Raw genomic sequence first — 20,781 nt, 5'->3', positions numbered from 1 at the left:
AGACATGGAGGGCCCTGTTACTGAACAATCCTATCAGAATAACACTTATTCTAACAAAAGAAAATCACTTACCCTACCTTATGCACTTTTTTAAAAAAAAATACAAAGTGCTTTATCTTCACAAATAAGTATACATGGCCCACTCAACTACATATTTGTGTAAAAATAGGCTAAATAAAACGGGTTAGTGAGGAACAATTAACTTTTAACTAACTTTTTGTTGCTCATTGTTCATAAAATATTTGCCGATAGGTAGGACAGCAAAGTTACAATGACCTTGTGTGGCATATATAAACAGTTAGTGTAGTAGATGACTAATCAGAACTCATCTAGGGGGGAAAAGAACAGAATGAGCCACACAACCTTTAGTATGTTTTTATTGGATTGGATTGAAAAACATTAGGGGAAACCCATAAGTGAGAAACTAGGTTATATTGCAATGAGGAAAACCTGATCCTGGCCAAATGTAACCTGACTAGCCAGATGAGGGCGGTATTGAGTCATCCAGGGTCCCCACGGTCATGAAATTCCTGGAAATATTTTGAAATAAAATTTAAAAAAATCCAGTACTGGAAAAGGTTTGAAATTGATCAAACATCATCAAAGGTCCTGGAATTTATCAAGGGTCCTGGAAAAATATTTGGCTATGCATTGTTTTTGGCTATTGATTTTGTTAAAACAAAACATTTTCATAAACATGAATAATATTACACGAAATATGTAACATAAGTAGTTTTTCGCCGAACGGGCTGTGTGACGGCAGCCTAATGTATGTCTCAAACTTTATTTTTGCTACACTGCCTATCTTTGGGCATTCTACATAGGAGTAAGAGACACATTATTGCGCCGAATGATTGTTATATAGGCCTGGAAATTGGGCTAAATATTCTGGAAAAGTTTTGGAAAAGTTATGGAAATTCATTGCTAAAAATGTGTGGGGACCCTGGTCATCAATTCAATAAGTAGCCTGTGAAACAAAGTTGTGTCGCAAGCTTCTTCCATTTGACGGTGTCAGGTTAGGCCAAATGGTCAATTAGCCTAAATTATTAAAAAATCCCTTTCCAATGGTCACAAATGACAAACACAAGCTTAAAAGAAAATGTAGTAGTGGCTCCTAAGGGTAGAAGTCAGTAACTAGTGGTATATGGAAGAGTCACTGAACAAAACTATTTTCAATGTAGAATTGTTCCAAAAAGTGCAATACATGTTTAAATTAGTCTTATTTCTTTATCTAGTAATTTGCCACAGTAAAAGGAAAGTAATTCAGCTTGGCGTTATGAAGTAATTCAAAATATAAAAGTTGTAGATTTATAGGATGATCATATTGTTTATCTATGCATATCGGGTAGAAAACCTGGGAAAATATCTAGGCAATTTTTTTCCCCCCTACAAATTGAGAAGCAGCTGCATTTCACTGGTTGACTTTCCATGTACGAATGACTAATAGAATTACAAAACATTTAAAGGTGCATAATCAGCACCGGCTGATGGATTCCTGAGGTTTCAGTGCAAAAACTACCACGTGAATGAGGTACTGGCCGGTAGCTGTGTGCGGCATGTCCTTGAGATAGGAATCATCAATGGGAAACTTTTTATCACATTTCAGGATCAGTTCTGGGGGGTGGAATAGAAGGAGTGGTGGTGGTTCTGGTCTGGAGGATTGCTGGCAAAGAGAAGAGGAGTCGTCTCCGATCCATACCAGCTAGGAGAGTGCAATTGAATGTTAAACATTAGGAATGATATACTTACATAAAAATGACATATTGAATTTTAGTTGGGCATTTTGCATTCACAAGACACTTATTACAATATAGGCATGCCAGTTACATTTTTGGAAATGAGTCAAACAAGACCCTGTGAAAGGTTATTTTTTAAAAGCTGCTTGTTTTGTATGATGTCTTGAGTCACATTCAATCCCACAATGTTGCAGCTGTGTGGTATGCGCACAAACTCGTTGAGCCGCCTTAAAAACCTTAACATTAAAGGACAACAAAAAAAGTTCCCTACAACGAGGCAAGTGAAAATAATCCAACAACATTTCAAGACTGAAGACATTATTGGAATAAACGGCAGGTAAATTATACCTTGTGTGTGGATGTGTACTATGTGCCCAAGGAACAGTCGAGTCCCCATCGCTTCCCTGGGGATCGTCGAAGAAATATGGGCGAGGTAGAACCTTGGTGTTAATGTTACAGACCTTGGGAAATCGGAAATAAGATATCAGTGATTTTAACAGTGCTAAATATAGCTATGGTAGATTTTGCATTCCTCAAAAGAAAAACAAAAGTTTTTCAATAATACTATCATAGTCCACTATGTCCTATTGAATGCACTTGACAGATACACTGACCTTCTCTTGAGTAGGCCGACGCACCCTAAAGATAAGAATGAGGAGACTGGTTGGCAGTAGTTCCCATATGAAAAGGATTGCTCCGAAAGCCAGGTATCCCCTGTCTCCCAGCTCATTACGCAGGTCAGCCTACAGGAAGACGAGATCAAGCTCCAGATTTGATGCCAGGCATAACAAATTATATAAGAACATTTTGGGCACATCAAATACATGATCCAAAATGTACAGAATGACCAAGGCACTTGAGGCAGATCAATTCATCATTAGAATGACGTTTTTCCATCTATTTGAGTGAAGCTTAACATTTTACATGCGACCTTAATGCAGAATTAACAATTGGATCCAGCTTCAGTTAAACTAGATAAAACACTAAAGTTAGCATGGTAGATACCTCTAACTAATATCCCATTTGGCTGGGTGATGATTACCTGGTCAGAGACGTTGTACCAGTCAAAGTCAAATGACTCCACATGGTGACTCTTGTAGAGAACGAGGACGGCCAGGTTGTAGCAAGCTCGGCTGGCAAACAGCAAAATGACTGGTACACCTAATGCTGCCGTATGCCACAGTGTGGTGCCCTGGACAAATATGAAGGGAAAAAACACCATTAGCCTGCACCAATAGGACCTACTGATGATGGCATATAGTGAGACTTTTTTTTCTCTCCCAATTTAATCGCAAATTGCCCCGTGTGCTCTGTGGTCCACTGTTGGCCACAAGCCACAGGCGCCCCAACCAAACAGTAATGCGACAGAGACAATGCTCTGCTGGCAAACGCTGCCAATTGTGTTTGTTGGAGCACTTGACCAAGCTGGAAGCATTATACTTTCATTGTGTGTGTAGTTATTCTGTCTACATTAAGTGGCTTAGTGCACCTTGCTGTTCAGGTAGGGGCTGGTGGAGCGTGAGTGTCGCGTCAGGAGAAACAGCAAGGCTACCAGACACACAGCCTCCAGAATGAAGAGCAGGTCATTGACAAGAACCCTGACAAGCACCAGTGTCCAGGTCCGCTCCCCAGACTGCCTGTTGCCTCGCTCACCGAGAGTCGCGCACACCAAGTTAACACACAGGAAAACAGCACTCAACAGACCATACACACACCGAGCTAGCCACCTTAGGAGGGACAAAGAAACAACAACAATGACTGAGTCAGAAACACCATTAAATACAGGTATTGCAATGCAGAAAATGTAGGTTAAAAACAGGAGACATTTTTACGCCACCTAATTGCTCTATGAATTTGCAGGATTTATGACCGCAGATTGCATTCCAAGAGAGCTACTGTCAACCAGTGTAAACCGGTTATTATTGATGAGCAGAACTCACAATGCTTTGCCAGGCTGTGAACTGTATATCTCCTCTACTTTCAGCAACACCTGTGGGGGCGAGAAAAACTGATTAAATGTAGAGCTCTTAAATGACACTGGAAAGAGGAACCAAATGAAAATGGGATATATTACATGTCACAGTGTTATGTGATCAACTTCATAGTCAATAAACTACCATGATTGAGTGTAAAACGCCATGTTGAGGCAATTAAGATTTGTATAACCATTATCACATTATATACTGCATATTATCCAGTGTTCATTTATTGCCCCAATATACACATTACTTCTGTTATGACCGTTGATCCCGAAACATAACAACATATAACAAGAGATGTAAGTTGCGTGCTGGCACTTCATTATGATAGCAACCTATGTGAGAACAAAGGCCTTTTTTTATCGCCACTCTTACCTGAGTAAAATACAGGTTGATGAGGCTGAGAGTGAAGAACTGCAGGCAGACAGGGAAACAGTACAGCAGCCAGTAGAATGGCATGGGTAATTGGTTGGCTTCCAATGCGTTATGAAAGTAAAAGGAGAACAAAGTAGTGCGGAGAGCGGCCCAGAAGAGGCACAGGAACAGGAAGATGCTCTGATAGCTCCATCTCTTGTGTCTGTAGAGTAAGAGCAGCCAGAGCTGGACGTAGACCACTAGGAAGAGGCTGGCATACAGAGAGGCGTAGAGGATGGTAAAACCAAGCTGGACTGAAGGGGTCACAGCTGGACGCAGTGGAATAGGGGGAGATGGAGTGGAGTTGGTTGGAATGGCAGGTGTGAATGGTGCTTCCATTTGGGATGAAGTAGCAACCAGTATATCCAGCAGTGAGTGTCCTCTTGCAGTTAGTTAATAGGGGCTCATTTAAAGTGTGCGGAAATCACACTTTATTGGTGCTGCAGACCCCATGTTGGGGAATCATCGGAAACACCATCCATTGTGGCAGAGTAACATTACTCTTATTTGGCACGCACATTCAGTTTTCTGGAAGCAAAAACAGACAAACAAGGTATCATCAGCAAGTCATGAGAATGCGTACAAGTTAATACCTGGTTTGTTACTAGTTGTTTAGTTTGAAACCTAAATAACAGACATGTCGCCTGACACACTTTGTTATAATCGGTGGAACAACACCAGTGGTGGAAATAGTACTCAAACTTTTTACTTAAGTAAAAGCATCAATACTGCAATGAAGTAGTAAAAGTCCTGGTTTAAAAATGTACTTGAATAAAAGTACAAAAGTATTGGTATCAAAATATACTTAAAGTACAAAAGTAGAAAGTTCTCATTATGCAGAATGTCCCATTTCAAGTTTTTTCAAGTCTTTTGAAAATGGCAGATCTACAAGACAGCTATTCAAATCTACAAGACAGCTATTCAAATGGTGGAAATGGCAATGCTGAAGTGGGTAATGTATGTTTTGTAATTATAATCAAATTCTATAAAATAACTGGTAACTAAAGTTCTCTTATTTGCCTCTGAGATGCAGTGGAGTTAGCCTTAGACCAAGACTGTCATAGATGTATTTTATCGATTTTTACATTTTTATATCTAAGGCTTTACTGGTGACATTCCAGGGCAAACTGGGGGGTCGCTAAGACACTCGTAGATACGAAAGTAAAAGCCAGACTCGATCAAATACATCTAGTCTTGATCTAAGGCTATAGTGAAGTAGAAGTAAAAGTATTGAAAATTGGAAATACTCCAGTAAAGTAAAAAATACCTCAAAACTGTACTTCAGTACAGTACTTGAGTAAATGTACACCACTGGCCGTACGTTTCTCAACAACACTGACAGCTAGATACGTCGTTAGCCAAATCAGCTAGCTGACTTAATTCTAGTTAGTAGATTGATCATCTTGAAATACTCGGATACATCAGTTTTGCTCACGTAGGCCTATGCTTACCCGACTATGCGTTTCTTTCAGCTGTCATTAATCATTCTTCACGTTAACATTTGTAAACCTTCTTATTCGATTTCAGGGATTTCACCATGAAGCTCTGGTTTGTTTATCGTGTTGTTTATCCGCCGAGAGGTTCCTCCTCACTTCCGTAATCTGTCAACCTACGTACGATGCTTTCTACATCCCATATCCCGGGGGGGTGATCGCGTTGTGATTGGTGTCAGTGGTTGCCTGACAACCATGATCAGCCAATTACAGCGCTACAATCATCCCTTCCGGTGATGGGATTTTAGAGTTGAACGTCCATCGAAATCCATCCCTGATGTATCGGGTCTCTCACAACAACAACAACATGTGCAAAGGTCGTCCCCAGTGTGGTGTAAAGCAGGGGTCTTCAACAGGGGGTCCGGGACCCCTAGGGGGTCCTCAGAGTTACTACAGGGGGTCCGCCAAATCTTTGTGTGATAGGATTTTTTTTTTTACATTAACCACTTCAACCCTAGCATTCCTTTTCTGAGGAGAACTTTTGCCAAAAATAGCAGATCTACAAGCTTACAATAGATCGGCTGTTTTTGGCAAAGAGTTGTAGGTGTTGAGGGAAAAAAGAGAAGCAAAAGTTTATCTGAAACACAATTTTATACAATACAGAGGGGGTCCCTGCTTCATCTCTCTCTCAGCTAGGGGGTCCTTGGCCTGAAAACGTTGAAGACCCCTGGTGTAAAGTAACTGAGTACATCTACTCAAGTACTGTACTTAAGTACAATTTTGAGGTATGTTTTACTTTCCTGGAGTATTTCCAATTTTCAATACTTTTACTTCTACTCCACTACATCTCAGAGGCAAATATTGTACTTTTACTCCGCTACAATTATTTGAAAACTTTAGTTAGTTACTTTGAAGATTTTGAATATTATTACAAAACGTACTTTAACCACTATTTGCTATTTTTTGTACTTTCACTCAAGTACATTTTGAATACCAGACTTTTACTTGTAACAGAGTATTTCTTCGATTGTGGTATGTTGATACCTTTACTTAAAAAATGTCAGTACTTCTTACACCACAAAGTCCAAAAATGCTTTGAAATGTAATGACATGTTTAGTGACGTTTGTAAATACGATAACATCAGCTGTAGTCATTGTCTGCTTAAAGCAATATAAATGTCGTCGACCTTATATAGTTAAAAAGTTGCTTGAGTAAAAGTACAAAAGGATTGGTATCAAAATGTACTTAAAGTACCAATTACCACAAGTAGAAAGTGCTTGTAGATCTGCTATTTTCAAATGGCTGAAATGTATATACTATATAGGGTTGAAGTGGGTAATGTATGTTAGTAATACCAATACAAATCTACAAAGTAACTATTCACTAAAGTTTTCAAATAATTGTAGTGGAGTAAAAGTATAATATTTTCCTATAATATTTTTACATCCTGAGATGTAGTGGAGTAGAAGTAAAAGTACATAAAATTGGAAATACTCCAGTAAAGTAAAAATACCTAACATTGTAGCCTACTTAAGTACAGTACTTCAGTAAATGTACTTATTTAGTTTACACCATGGAACCAGCAAGCAAATTTGCTTAATTACAGTAACCTCTAGTACGCGCCTTGAAATAACTGATCATTATGAGAGGGGAGGTAGTGATACCATAAACTTTAGGGAAACTGAAACTTATTATCAAGCATGCAGAGGTTCACAAAAATTGGATTTGTCTGACATCTAGTGGCCAGACATATAAACGGATCTACAAAATCCTAATAATCACACTAGTATAGACAGGATAGGTCACTTTGCACGCCCGAGTTTATCAATAGAGAGACTAATATAGCATAACATGAGAATAACTACAGTGCTAACCAGATTTTTCCCTAATTATTTTATTGTATAAACAACCATTTAATGTTTAGATAAGTAATAGCCTCTGCGTACAACTCAATTTTAAGACAGCATGTGAAACTTTTTATTTTTTATGTTTACTTACACAAGCTGGCTCACACACACACACACACACACACACACACACACACACACACACACACACACACACACACACACACACACACACACACACACACACACACACACACACACACACACACACACACACACACACACACACACACACACACACACACACACACACACACACACACACACACACACACACACACACACACACACACACACACACACACACACACTCTCCCCCTGGTACAACAGAAAACAATGGGACAAAGAAGCTCTCTCTTCCGTGCAGATTGGCATCTCCCTGGCATTGCTCTTCTCTTCACATTATGTTGGCACAGCCAGGAAGATGGACCCAACGAGACTGTCAGCAGGCTCCCAGCAAACCACACTCAGGAGAAGGGTAATCTTATAGAGAAATATCAATGTGGCACATATTGTACTTTTACTCCACTACAATTATTTTAAAACTTGAGTTGCTAGTTACTTTTCAGATATACATTATTATATCATAAAACACACTTTAACCACTTTAGCCCTACTTTATACATAGGCTATTTGATAAATAGCCGATCTACAAGCTCACAATGTGTGAACGCTGTGAGCTTGTAGATCTGCTATTTTCAAATATTTTAGTACTTTTACTTTTGGTGCTACAAGTATATTTGGATGCCAATACTTTTGTACTTTTACTTAAGTAACCTTTACTCAAGTAACATCAATATGGTTTCTGTATTTTGCTGAGTGGGCACTGATGAGCCAGCAGTATCAGATGTTCTTTTGGAATCATTTCAGTGGAGAGTACTCAAAATGTTTATAGTGTTACTTATTTTTATTTATCGGCATAATTCTATAGCTGTTATAGTCCAGTGCTGCTGTTTATTTTCTGCTGATACAGCAGAACCGACATGGAGCCAGCAGTTCTTGTGTTCCCTTTATTATAATCACTAAATTATGTTTTTTATTCCTTACATTTTAGATTACTTTGTGACTTTTAAAAGTTGCATAATGTAAATTCTATTTAGTTATATGCTAGATGTTCTTATAAACCTTAGAGAGTGTTAGGGCTGTATTTAGCATATTGTATCATCATTCATGTATCGTGGATATTTACTACATGGAGAGATTTATAGAAACCTATAAATAACAGGCAATGTTCACATTTCTATGATGTGGGAATAAAACATCACATTGACTCCTAATTTACAAAATTGACATTTAGCTTAATAATTCAGTTAATATCAATTAATATATGAAAAATTGTTAAAATAATAAAAATGGGCTTGCTCAAACTGGAAGGGAGGGACTTATATGATCAGATGGAGTGTTTGTTTTTCCTCATAGCATGTTTACTTCAGCTTTCGTCTAACACTGTTTGTTTATTTGTTTGTTTGTTTGATTGATTGATTAATTGATTGATTGAATACTTTATTAACAGTTTGCAATTTGTACAGAGGTACAAAAAGCCCTATAGGGGCTTGTTTCCACTGTGGTCCTGTGGTTGGTCCTGTGGTTTGTAGATGTTGGCTATTGTATAAACTGTTAGGCCAACTGTATTTGATGACACGTCTCCACGCATCGTGACAAGTTGTGAGCTTGTAGATCTGCTATTTTCAAAGATTGGTACTTTAGTTTAGTAATTTTGATACCAATACTTCTGTTTTTTACTCAAGCAATTTTGAATTCCGGGCTTCTACTTGTACTAGAAATGGAGTATTTCTACATTGCAGTATTGATACTTTTACTAAAAGTAAAACATTTGAGTACTTTTTCCACCACTGGCTATCGCATCCATATGATCGCATCCCGTAATCTGCCCGGGTGGTGACTAAGGCGCATGCTCAATTAGATGAATGGATGGACGCTACGACGCCCCTTTTCCGGCTGCACCTGCACGTCGATCCACCAGGAAGTGTTAGTGTTGGTGCGACAAATCCTCAACTCTTAATCCGTAAATAATATACATGGATGGACGTAGCGGCGAGAGCGAGACATTAGTATGCATTGTGGATGATATGTGTCAATTCCATCGGCCTATCCATTAAAACACGGGACTCGTTGATCGCGATCGGTGCTGCAGTACAATTCATGCAGGGTAAACCAACGTATAGGCTGCTGTCAACTCCCTGCAAGTTGGGGTTATTGTTGTCTTGTGGTGTAGCGTTCAGCTCTTCGCAGATCTAACCCTGACTGCAATGGGATGCTGCGGTAGCACTGAGGTAAGGATCCACCTCATCCACTTCCATTATGCCCTTGTAAACATTGTGGATCGCCACAGTGCAGCGCGTGGAATGACTGAGCTGCTACACTAGCAATCCATCCATTGTCAACATTATGGCGATCGCTGTAAACATTATGGCGATTTACAAGCGATCCATCCCTTGTAAACATTGTGGATCGCTACAGTGTTGCAGCTCAGTCATGCCACGCATCTGATCTGACTGAAGCTTCTACACTGTAGCGATCCATAGATGCCTGAGCTCCTACACTGTAGCGATCCATAGATTACTGAACTGCTACACTGTAGTGATCCATAAACCAATCATATTTCATAGTGTCGCGTTGCAATATAATGTAAGTATCCACAATGCGAACCCAGTGACTGCTCCGCTGAAACGCACGGCGAAACATCGGCCTTCTTTACATTGTGTGTCGTGTAGCTCAGTGGTTTTCAACCCTTTTCATATCAAGGTCCATTGTTTATTTATTCGGCTAATTGTGTTAGACTTATTGTCAATCAAGTAAAGCAGATATTTAACAATAATTTAACTCTATAGAGCGTAAAATGATACACTGTAGCGGTTTCATTTTACGCTCTCAAGAGTTAAAGATTTACCTAATGAGGGTCCATTTGGTTACCAACTCTCCACCATTTAGCTGGGGACCACCTGGTCCTTGAGGGGCAATGACCACTGCTGGTCCCCGGACCACTGGTTGAGAACCACTGGTGTAGCTAATAACACAATGTCTGTATTATTGCGACTGTACAAGGCTATATGCTACAGTCTAGAAGCTATAGCCTAACCACACCAGATTGCAAGCAGATGGCAACACCAGAAATAGCCCAGCAGGTTAGCAGCCCCGACCCGTTATATTATAGTAAACAAACACCCCGCCGTGCGCTATACTACAGATATGCGGCTCTCATCGTTTGCATAGACATTGATTTGCAATCGATAACGATCTAACTGTCGAGTTTGAACGACTCTTATTGGCCGAGAATATGGCAGATATGAGCCATAATGATGTGAGAGATATAACGGTATTTACAGTTATGGACTGAGGCTGGAGCCTGGATCAGATAGGTAGGCTATACGTTTGAGATTTGTTTGTAAAAAAAGAAACAGGCCTTCATCTTTCTCTGTGGTTGTCAGACAGTTTTTCACGACATTACCTGGTGGTGGTGGTGTGGCTGCACAAGGTAACAGGATAGGTGGGCACTAGGGACATCTGGTCACCACCACTTAAGACCATTTTTCAAATATTAAATCTTTTAACATTTTGGACAAAATAGCCAATTTTACATCGAGGTGCCCAGATGTCCCTAGTGCCCACCTATCCTGTATCACAACAGAAGTGCTCATGTTGTTTTCTGTGTTTGCTTCCAGAGGACAAAGAGAGAATGGAGACCCTTGGTGGATCGAAGTTGCACGGATTTGCCGTGGTTCCTTCTATTTACTGTGTTCTGCGTTGGCATGGTGAGTCTGAGCCTCAGCATATTATCTGCTTCTATAGATCATTTCATGGTTATAACTGTGCTGCTGTAAAAGAGTGTCTACAGAAAGTCCTCCCCGCTTTGTTAATTAGATGCTGCTGTGCCATCACAGTATGGCAAATGTACTCGTTAATAAATGTTTCATGTACCCCTTGCTCTTATTAGGCTACATTCACATTTTCCACTAATGTTGTATGGAAACCATTGCCATAAAGTCAGCCTGTTGTCTGTGGATATTATTTGATCACAATCACCTTATGGAATTGGTCGAATATACATGCAAATTTGATAAAGCTACCTTTAAACTGGTGATTATATTCATGGAATGCCAATACACTGAATACAGCAGGCTTACAGTAGCCTCGGCTGCTTATTGCATGGTTAGATATTGCCTCTGTGTTATTTGCATGCGTATTTACACCTCACACCTTAGATAATATCAGCGTCCTTTTGGGGTTAAGTGCACAATAATTCTCTCTGCCCTGATTGACTTTCATTTAAGCCTGTGCAGCCTTCATCAGCCCTGAAATTGTGTAATGATTACCTTAATCATTATGATAATGAAACGGTTTTCAGAGCCTTAAAACTAGTTACAATTTCATGGGATGGAACTTTTGCTAAAAGCCACTGTTTCTTTTGTGTGGGCCAAGCATTTGGACTCTGTTTGAAATAAGGCAAAGCCATGATGAGATTAAAGGCATGTTGATATGAAAGATAAATGATCAAATGGAAAAATTTCAGTCGTGCCCAAAATAGGAATGCCAGGTTGAAAGTTGTTCATGATCATGAGAAAGCACCTCTGTAATGGAACAGACAAAACAAAAAAAGAAACAAAAACATAACTTCTCACTCTGCATGTCAACTGCTGTGAAATGGATGCTAACGGACGATTGTTTCTTCTTCCTTTAGGGCAGCATCTGTGGGTTCACCATTGTCACAGGGGGTGCTGCACGACTTGTCTTCGGATATGACAGCTACGGTAACACTTGTGGCCAGCGCAATGAGCAGATTGAAGGGGTCAGGCTTAGTGGTCTGGACCACACTGACAGAAAGTGAGTGTTCCTGTGCACGGCATCCATCACTTTTAGGTACAGCTGACGGGCATTGGAATGTGTCATTCAGACATGCTTTGCATCTGCCTTGCACTTTTTATAATAGACAGATACACAGAAAGAGGTGGGGGTTTGAAACAATCAAACAGATCACATACCATATTTGTGTGTCCAGCAGACAGTCACATGCGTAAAAATAACAGATTTACAAGCTATCAACACTGTGTAATGGTACAGGATGTTAGCTTGTAGATCCGTTCTTTTTAAGCATGCACCATCACGCAAAGTTATGATGTTGAACATGCAGGTCTGGGGTCTGACGCAGGTCTGTGTTCCTCCGTGCGTGGCTCAAAAACAAAGCCATGTACACATGCTTACTTTCAACACTTGGAAGTAGTGTCATTATTTTATGTTGGCTTGTGTCAGTCAAAGGTCCAAACATTGTTGTCCATTGTAAACTTTGTGCGGGCAGCATAGGCTACTCGCTTTCAACCGCGGTCTATGAAGTATCTAAAGCCAGGTCGTGCACCGAAAATAGCCGATCTACAAGCTCACAACACGTTGCGCTTGAGCTTTTAGATCCACTATCTTCAATGTGTTTAGTTATGCTGTTTGGTTGATTTTTGACTCCTCCTGTATAAGGGCAGGGATGTTTTTAACCTTATTTTAGAAATGGCTTTAGGGCTGTTATTAGTTTAGTATTGTTATTTATGTATAGTTTTTATTGTGTATTATGAAGCACCCCAAACTAAGTTTTTCACAGTGCATGTACTCGTCATACATCCTTGTGACAATGAATCTCTTTATTGTTCCAATATGGAACAATACAGCATTTTATGAATAAATATAATAATAATAATAATAATAAAAGTAATGTACTAATATACAAATGTAATATAGTGTATTACTCTTAATATAATAATAATATATTACTTATTACAAAGTAATAAGTAATATAATATTATTACTTTTGAAAGGAGTTTTAAGTAATTAGTAACATAATACTTTCCTCAGTAATATTGCCCAACACTGCATAATACAGTAGTAGCCATTGTGTAGGTAAAATCACGTATGTCATGGTAGGATCACAGCCTGTGATAGCAGCATTGTTTGAGTAATGGAGCTCTAAGAGTTACAGAGTGGAGGAATAAATGCAACTCTTTGTCGTAGCAGCACTGGATGGCAGAAATTATATTATTGCATGTAACAATGTTACCTAATATCCTTTTTTTTTTGCTTTTTACCAATTTTTCTCCCCAATTTATTATTAATTTATATGCGTATCTCTCTTTATATCCAGTATGCACATATCATAGGTGCATGGGGTGTGTTGTCATATTGGCATGTTTGCCGTGTCTGCCCCGCCATGCGTGTGCACAAACATGCGCACACATTGTAGGTGCTGCAATCTCTCTTTGTCTATCTCTCTTTGTTTGTGTTGTGGGACACGCAGAATACAATAGGTGTCGCAGTCTATCTGTCGCTCTGTCTCTGTGTGGTGCGTGCACGTTATAGGTGTCATGGTCTCTCTCTCTGTCTCTCTGTGTGGTTCGTGCTGGGTCTGTGTCTGTCTCTGTGTATCCCATTGCCTGGAGGAACGGTGGCTGTGAGATTATTAATTCACAGAATTAACAGTTGTTGACGGATTGGAACAAAATATTCAGGGTTTTATTTCCTTGGCCTACTGGTAGCATGCACAAAAATCGAAACATGTAGTAGTTTGCAAGATTAGCCACTGACTAACAAACACTCAGACATACACACAGCAGTCAGACAGGGGTGAGAACATAACCTCCACTCCATAATCCCCGCCCCTTTCAGCCTGGCAGAAATAATTATCATTGAGGATTATCCAGCAATGGTTAACCATCTTTGAAGCTTTATTATTTAAAAGTGAAACATAGCCTTTCCATGTATGTATCCATTTCTAACCTCATTCATTTCACTGAGGAGTAGAACTGTTTGAATGTAGTCTAATGTGAAAGCCCTAAAGCTCCACTGTAAGTGTGCAAACTTCCACAGCCACTTAAGGTATTTATGCATGCAATGCACACTTTCCCATTGGGAGTGGGCAGGTATTTCAGCCTTCTTAATTTCTGTGCAAGCCTAATTCCACTCTCCCACCTCCCGTCTTCAAATTAACTGATGTGTATTTAATGCTTGCCTGGTAGAACTACAGTAAGAGAGAACTCTGACTCATCAGCAGGGGCAGCTCATTCAGTATTGCAGATAGCGGAGAGCATTCATGTAACATATAATATTAACATTATGATGAATGCCATCCTCCAGGCAGTAGTTTTGGAGAGATTTTGTTTAGGAGTGAAGTAAATGAAGTGTTGAACAGAAGAGAAGTTTCATGACATCTCGCATATTAGATTTTGAGAGTTTTTGTGTGCGGAGTGTGAGTGGAAAATTTGGCTTAAGGGTAGCCCTAGAGGAAAGACCTTGGGGTCACCTAAATCAATAGGGTTCATACTCAAGGGAGCATGAATATGCTCAGCAAAATCTATGGTATCAATTTTGAGATATCTTGTATGCAAGTGGAAATGTTGGTGTTGGAGGAAAGGCTACATGGTCCCCAAAAACAGTAGGATCTATCCTGGGGAGTATGAAGGTGCACAGAAAATTCCACAGCATTCCAGTCATAGTATGTTTGGAGATATCTTGTTTGGGGACAAAGTAGGACAGACGGACATTGCCATTGAGGGACAGAAAAGATGATTCCTGTGTCAATCACTTTGTCAAATGGCAAGAGAAGGCAACAAATGTGTCAATTTGTCATTGCCAAATATTATTTCCACTAATTCAATCCAGCATCTAAGGAAGATGGATAATGTATACTTAATTGCACACATGTTGCCAATTTCTCAGTTGAAAATCCATCTAAAATAGGCCCCATTTAACCATTTCATGTATTATTAGTGTTTCAACCAAAACTGCCATACATACTGTAGAGCTAATACTGTACACATACAGACATTTGTCAGACAGTGACCAGTTGACCTAGAAGTCTTGACGATCAATCCAAATTGTTTTTATTTGTTTGTTTTTTCATTTCTGTTTCACTATTTCTGCCCATACCACACCACAACATGATGAATGCATGTAGCACTAAGCCATTTCTCCATCATGTCTTTGAGTTAGAGAGATGGAGGCAGGCAGTGCCATGGTGTGTATTCTGCGAAGGGAGGAGTATGTGCAGGGTCTCTGGCTGCTACTGTACAAGGAAAGCCCTGTCTGTTGTCATCTTGGGAGAGATGAACGCAGGCTGCCCAACAACTTGCACATATATCTGTGAAATGTTCTCACTGAATCTCTCTCTCTCACACGCTCTCTTCTGTCACCCTTGCTCGCAATTTTCTAATTTCACACTCTTTTCTCTCTCCCTCTCTCTTGGTCTCTTTCTGTGACCATTGTTTATTTCACCTTTTTCTTTTTCTTTCTGCCCACAACCACCGCTACACCAACAAATGCTTAAGTGTTCATGTTGTTCTCCCCGTGATCCTGTGTTTCTGTCGTTTGTGTTTCAGCTTCCATCATACAGGCAATTTAAGTCCTTCCGCCTGTCAGGTGGTAAAAACATTTAGTGTTCGACAAATGACAAATCCCTCCTCCTGAGAGTAGCAAACAAAATACTGATGTAAGTTGCAGTTAAATTTGAGCAAAATGGACAGAAACATCATCCTGTCACTGGGTGATTGAACACATGTTTGTGATTGTTACAGTGCAGTAAGAGTCTTTATTCAATATGCAATCCCTTCCAGGAAGAAAAGGTCTAGGCCTGTCTTTACATTGTGTCTGCTATGGGGCCAATATCTTCCTTCAAAATGACCCTTGACTGATGCTGTGAACTCCTGCCTACGGGTGAAGTTTGTATTCAGCACATAGCCAGAAATACTGTATAAGCCCCTTCTCAGTACAGTTTACTTCTGATTGATCCCATAGTGACAGCTATACCAGTTTTACTGCCAAACACATTGACATTTTGGCCACTCCTTCAAGGTCTATCTATGGCCACATGGAGACCAAAATGGTATGTAGGTAAACACAGGTAGACACAAGAATCTTCCAATATTTCTCTGAAATTGTTTTCTTAGCATGCATTGTTACAGTATATTAATCATGTTTTGTAGTGCTTCACGGTACTTTTTCCTAGTACTTAAACTGCTGGTGAAATATAACAATAATAGATAATGATTGCCATCCTGTTTGTTACTCATCTGCTAGTATGATCAGTTTTCCCAGTTTAACATTATGCCCAAAGCCAAGGATGGTCTTTCCCTTTCTATCAGAAGGTGTACTGTGATTTTAAAAGTGTGCAATGGTTAGATCATTGTTGACTGCAGAATTAGCTGCCGACAACCTTTTTGGTTTGTCTTAGTTAACATCTTAATTGCTGAAAAGTGTGTGTCCAGAATAGACGAGGCAGAAAAAATGCCAACGCGCTTTATTTATCCACATTGCTCATCCAGGTACATTATATTTGTATATCACAGTTAACTGTATGCAGCTTGCCTGTCAAATGCTTGGCAGTATTAAAATGTATTGGTTCATATAAACCATGTAAGCCCAGATGGCTACTGTTGTGCCAGCCTAACAGAACTTTATCATGCTGTAGGTATTTGGATATGGTTCATTGATGATGGTATAAGCTCCACCACACGGCAGCCATATTGGCAAGAAATTGGTCCACTTTTTACTTGCTTCCATTGGTGTTACCAATAATACTAATTAAAGCTTTGTTAGTGTAGCATAGCCTGTCCAGTGAGCAAACACAACTAATTTCAGCACCCCCTGGCTGTGTTTGACCAGATTGGAATACAACCAGTAATCATTATCATTGGTGACACCTGTGAAGTAAGCCAACATGGCTGCCATGCATAGAGACTATTGATGTGTGTGTGTGTGTGTGTGTGTGTGTGTGTGTGTGTGTGTGTGTGTGCGCACGCACACGCGTATTCTGCTAGCTAAGCAGCTTAGGTCAGAGTGTGTCTTTACATACACAGTAAAAGTTCTTAAGCCTTCTCTGGTTTTCAAGCTCTGCTCTCTTTTCTCTCTGGACTAACGGCTGCCTTAGTGCTGCTCCATAATCACCACATTAAATGGCAATTATGGGCTTCATTACCACACCTTGACAGGCTTCTGAGGGTCAAAGCATTGATGTATTTTGCACTGTCCAAATTCAAACATGCATACACACACACACACACACACACACACACACACACACACACACACACACACACACACACACACACACACACACACACACACACACACAAACTTGCATAAACACGTGCTAAATACTGACTGACATCAGTATTGATTATTTTCTGCCTCAGTGGCATGTTATACTACATTTGTTGGTGGCTGTAATTTGGACAGTGCTGCTTTCTTTGCTGTCATTATGTTCGAATTGATAATAAGGGCCCAATGATGAGCAGAGGATAGTATACTTGTTTTGACTGACAGTCTCAGGACTGGACAGCAGTGATTCCACCTGACACCAAAGTCCACTGAGAAAGCAGCTGTCACAGGATTCAATTAGAGACTACACAGCTGTCAATCTTCTCCCCCTCACTCTTTTTATCTGCTCTTCCCTTGACTCCCATCCCTTCTATCTACCTCTTTTTCATCTCTCCTCTGCTCTCCTCCTGGTGAGTTGTTTTGCTCAGTATAGATGCTTCAGTGATTCTTCTCTCTCTAGGTGATGCACATGTTCAGCAGTATAAATAACTTGGGCGTTGTTATTCCTTATTGTTTAACTGCTGCTAATTCCATGTAATGTCATCTTTAAAAAATATTCAGGCAAGTAATTCTGTGCAAATAGTAGTTCTGGGTTAACAACACACATATAGTGCCGCCGCTATAGGCACACGCACAGCACGCACAGTGCGTAGTGCACCGGGGGGTGCAATAAATCTATTTATTATATTAAATACATATTTAAAAAAACTAAATCAATAAAAAACACAACTAAAATTAGGTACCATAGCATTCGATAATAAGATAGATAAGCCTATACTGATATTTTCTCCATGGCCGCCTAAATCACAATGTGCATGTGTCTTCAAGTTCCATGCCCATGTGGATCTGCTCAGAGCTGAAGCGGCCCCCCTCCTCCTTTTCCGGTCTGGCAGTGAGTTAAAGTGTTAATTAGCAGCACTAACATTAGGACAAATCAAATGGTGAAAGTAGACAATCTACATGCTGAAGCACAATGCAACACGCTAATTCATTGATCAGTTGATATTTGTTGATATTTTGTTTTTTGGAAAATGTTTGACTTTCTTTTGTGTAGGAGCGTGAATGCTCCCGCTGGGTTCTCCTCCGGGCTTGTGCTTATTGTGTATTTGGCTATTCCCTCCCCATTGCAGAAAGAAAAGGAAGGCAAGAGGCAGAAGAAACTTAGCAACTAGATACACACACACGTTATAGCGTAGGACTTTCACTGTAGGCTAGTCTCTGTGTGCATTCGTTGTGCGTGCATGGTTGTGCCTGTAGTGGACTGGTCTGGAGCACAGATAAACCGGGTCTGGAGGAATCGTGTGTGTGTGTGTGTGTGTGTGTGTGAGAGAGAGTGAGTGACACTGACTTAATATTAGCCCACCAATTAATGGGCCATTTTCAGCACTACAAGTGAGTAACACGCTCTGTTCTGATAGTACTCATTGCTATAGGCTAGAGTGTTTGTTCAGTAACAGGAGTCTCCATGTCTCTCTAGCTCTTTATTAAACAGAAAATGCATTTTCAGGTCGGGATACCAATTTTATCCAATCAGGATAGAGAACTCAGTTTTACAGATGAACCCATTTTGGGCGGGAACCCCTATTTGTAACTATACCTTTCAGGACGGGAACCGCTTTTTTGGTTCCTATTGCTATGTACAGTATATAGCAACATACTTTTTTTTTAACACATATTTGAAGTTTTTCAGAAAACAGGATTTAGGCGTTTTTAGAATTGGCCTCAGGTCTAAATGGGTTAAACAAGTGAAAATGGAAGTCATGACACAAAAAATGAGCAGACAAAATTGGAACTGGAACACAAAAAAATGAAGCTGATACTCTCCTGATTGGCTGAAATGGGCCAACCTAAGCATAAGATTTTATCCTAAGCATCCTAAGATTTTATCCTAAGCATAAGATTTTATGCTTAGGATAAGCATTAGATGTTATGCTTAGGACACCCAAATGCCCAGCAGCGGCCCTGCACATACACACTCTTGCACACAGTGTATATTTGAATTTGGAGTGTACATCACACACTTTCCTACTGGACTTTGCTGTTCACAAAATGATTTTTAGTGTGCATTTGTGTTCTGAGCAGCACAACTCAAAATAGAACAGGGATGTGTGCAGTTTTTGGATGTGTTGGTTGGTAATATTCAGGCAGCATGTGTGCAGTTTACATGCCAAGTAGACAGCATAGTGATTACTATAATGGAAAGTTCTACATGAGGGAAATATGGGACATACAATATCGATTTCAATTCACATCGACAGAAATTGGTATTCCTCTCATAATTAAAAGTGACTGGTGTGGATGTTGTTTCCTTTAGTACAACTACTTTTCCTGAAGTTCTTTCTAGTGCTTCAAGTTCCTTTATTGTGCCTACCTTCCCTTCCCTTTCAGTACTGTACTTCACTTTGAAACGGAGCAGCAGGTGTTCTGATTCAGCCTGTTGTCGTCTGGATCTCAGTGTGGGAGCTGGTGAGTCAACACTGACCCCAGTCTGACCATAGCTACTTGGTTCCTCACTTGGAGCTGATTTCTGCTATTGTTACTAGGCTAGCATTGATTTCAGTTTCTTTCTTCTGTAGGACACCATGTCAACGTGTGTGTGTGTGTGTGTGTGTGTGTGTGTGTGTGTGTGTGTGTGTGTGTGTGTGTGTGTGTGTGTGTGTGTGTGTGTGTGTGTGTGTGTGTGTGTGTGTGTGTGTGTGTGTGTGTGTGTGTGTGTGTGTGTGTGTGTGTGTGTGTGCGAGCGAGCGAGCAGAGAGGTTATTGGAATGAGGTGCTGACAGTACACATCCTAGTGGAGATAAGCTCAAGAGACTGCTGGATATGCAAAATGGCTACTTTTGTCTAACAATAACCTTGAGTGTACTACAATGCATTGGTAAAGTCTTACATTGGACCAGCAGCCTGGCAGAATATTGTGTTATGAGTGTGTCAAATGTATGTGTGTTGTGTTCGTGTCAAACCCATGTGTGTTAAGTTGATGAGTGTGGGCAGAATGCCCATCCCTTAGCTTATAAACGGGATCAGACAGATGGCCCCCATGAAGGATTCCATTATTAAACTCTCCCTGTTGCCTTTCCCTCTGCTTCCCACTGCCAATACTGGTGGACCCATTCCAATGCCAGCAGCCCGCTCTCTCTCCATGGGGCAGCATTTTATCATATCTGCATGAATAAGGTATTGTTGTTAGTCAATGTTTTAGCATTCCAAATTGACCACCGTGGG

At 40.1% G+C, this 20,781-nt stretch overlaps 2 protein-coding genes across 4 annotated transcripts in view; one reads left to right on the top strand and one right to left on the bottom strand.

Moving 5' to 3' along the window:
* Window positions 1-363: 363 nt before the first annotated feature.
* On the bottom strand, window positions 364-5,720 carry gpr137 (G protein-coupled receptor 137). The gene is made up of 8 exons (XM_084085922.1): window positions 5,581-5,720; window positions 4,091-4,657; window positions 3,677-3,726; window positions 3,226-3,463; window positions 2,779-2,928; window positions 2,351-2,479; window positions 2,085-2,197; window positions 364-1,702 (listed from the first exon to the last, which is right to left on the bottom strand). Exons 2-8 carry the CDS (start codon window positions 4,466-4,468, stop codon window positions 1,609-1,611), a joined length of 1,152 nt encoding a protein of 383 aa, XP_083942048.1. The 5' UTR covers window positions 4,469-4,657; window positions 5,581-5,720; the 3' UTR covers window positions 364-1,608.
* A 3,737-nt stretch (window positions 5,721-9,457) lies between these two features.
* The window catches only part of slc44a1b (solute carrier family 44 member 1b), a 30,713-nt gene continuing 19,389 nt past the window's right edge, over window positions 9,458-20,781 (top strand). For all 3 annotated transcript variants that reach the window (XR_014602836.1, XM_084085845.1, XM_084085844.1), the window contains exons 1-3: window positions 9,458-9,764; window positions 11,154-11,243; window positions 12,170-12,312. Coding sequence is in view for 2 of the 3 variants with exons in the window: in XM_084085845.1 (XP_083941971.1) it covers window positions 9,741-9,764; window positions 11,154-11,243; window positions 12,170-12,312 (257 nt within the window). In the remaining variant the exon portion in view is untranslated. The remainder of the gene's footprint in view (window positions 9,765-11,153; window positions 11,244-12,169; window positions 12,313-20,781) is intronic.

Source organism: Gymnoscopelus microlampas (assembly GCF_963454915.1).
Source record: "Gymnoscopelus microlampas genome assembly, chromosome: 18".
Taxonomy (NCBI): domain Eukaryota; kingdom Metazoa; phylum Chordata; class Actinopteri; order Myctophiformes; family Myctophidae; genus Gymnoscopelus; species Gymnoscopelus microlampas.
This window is presented reverse-complemented; position numbering and strand designations above follow the sequence as displayed.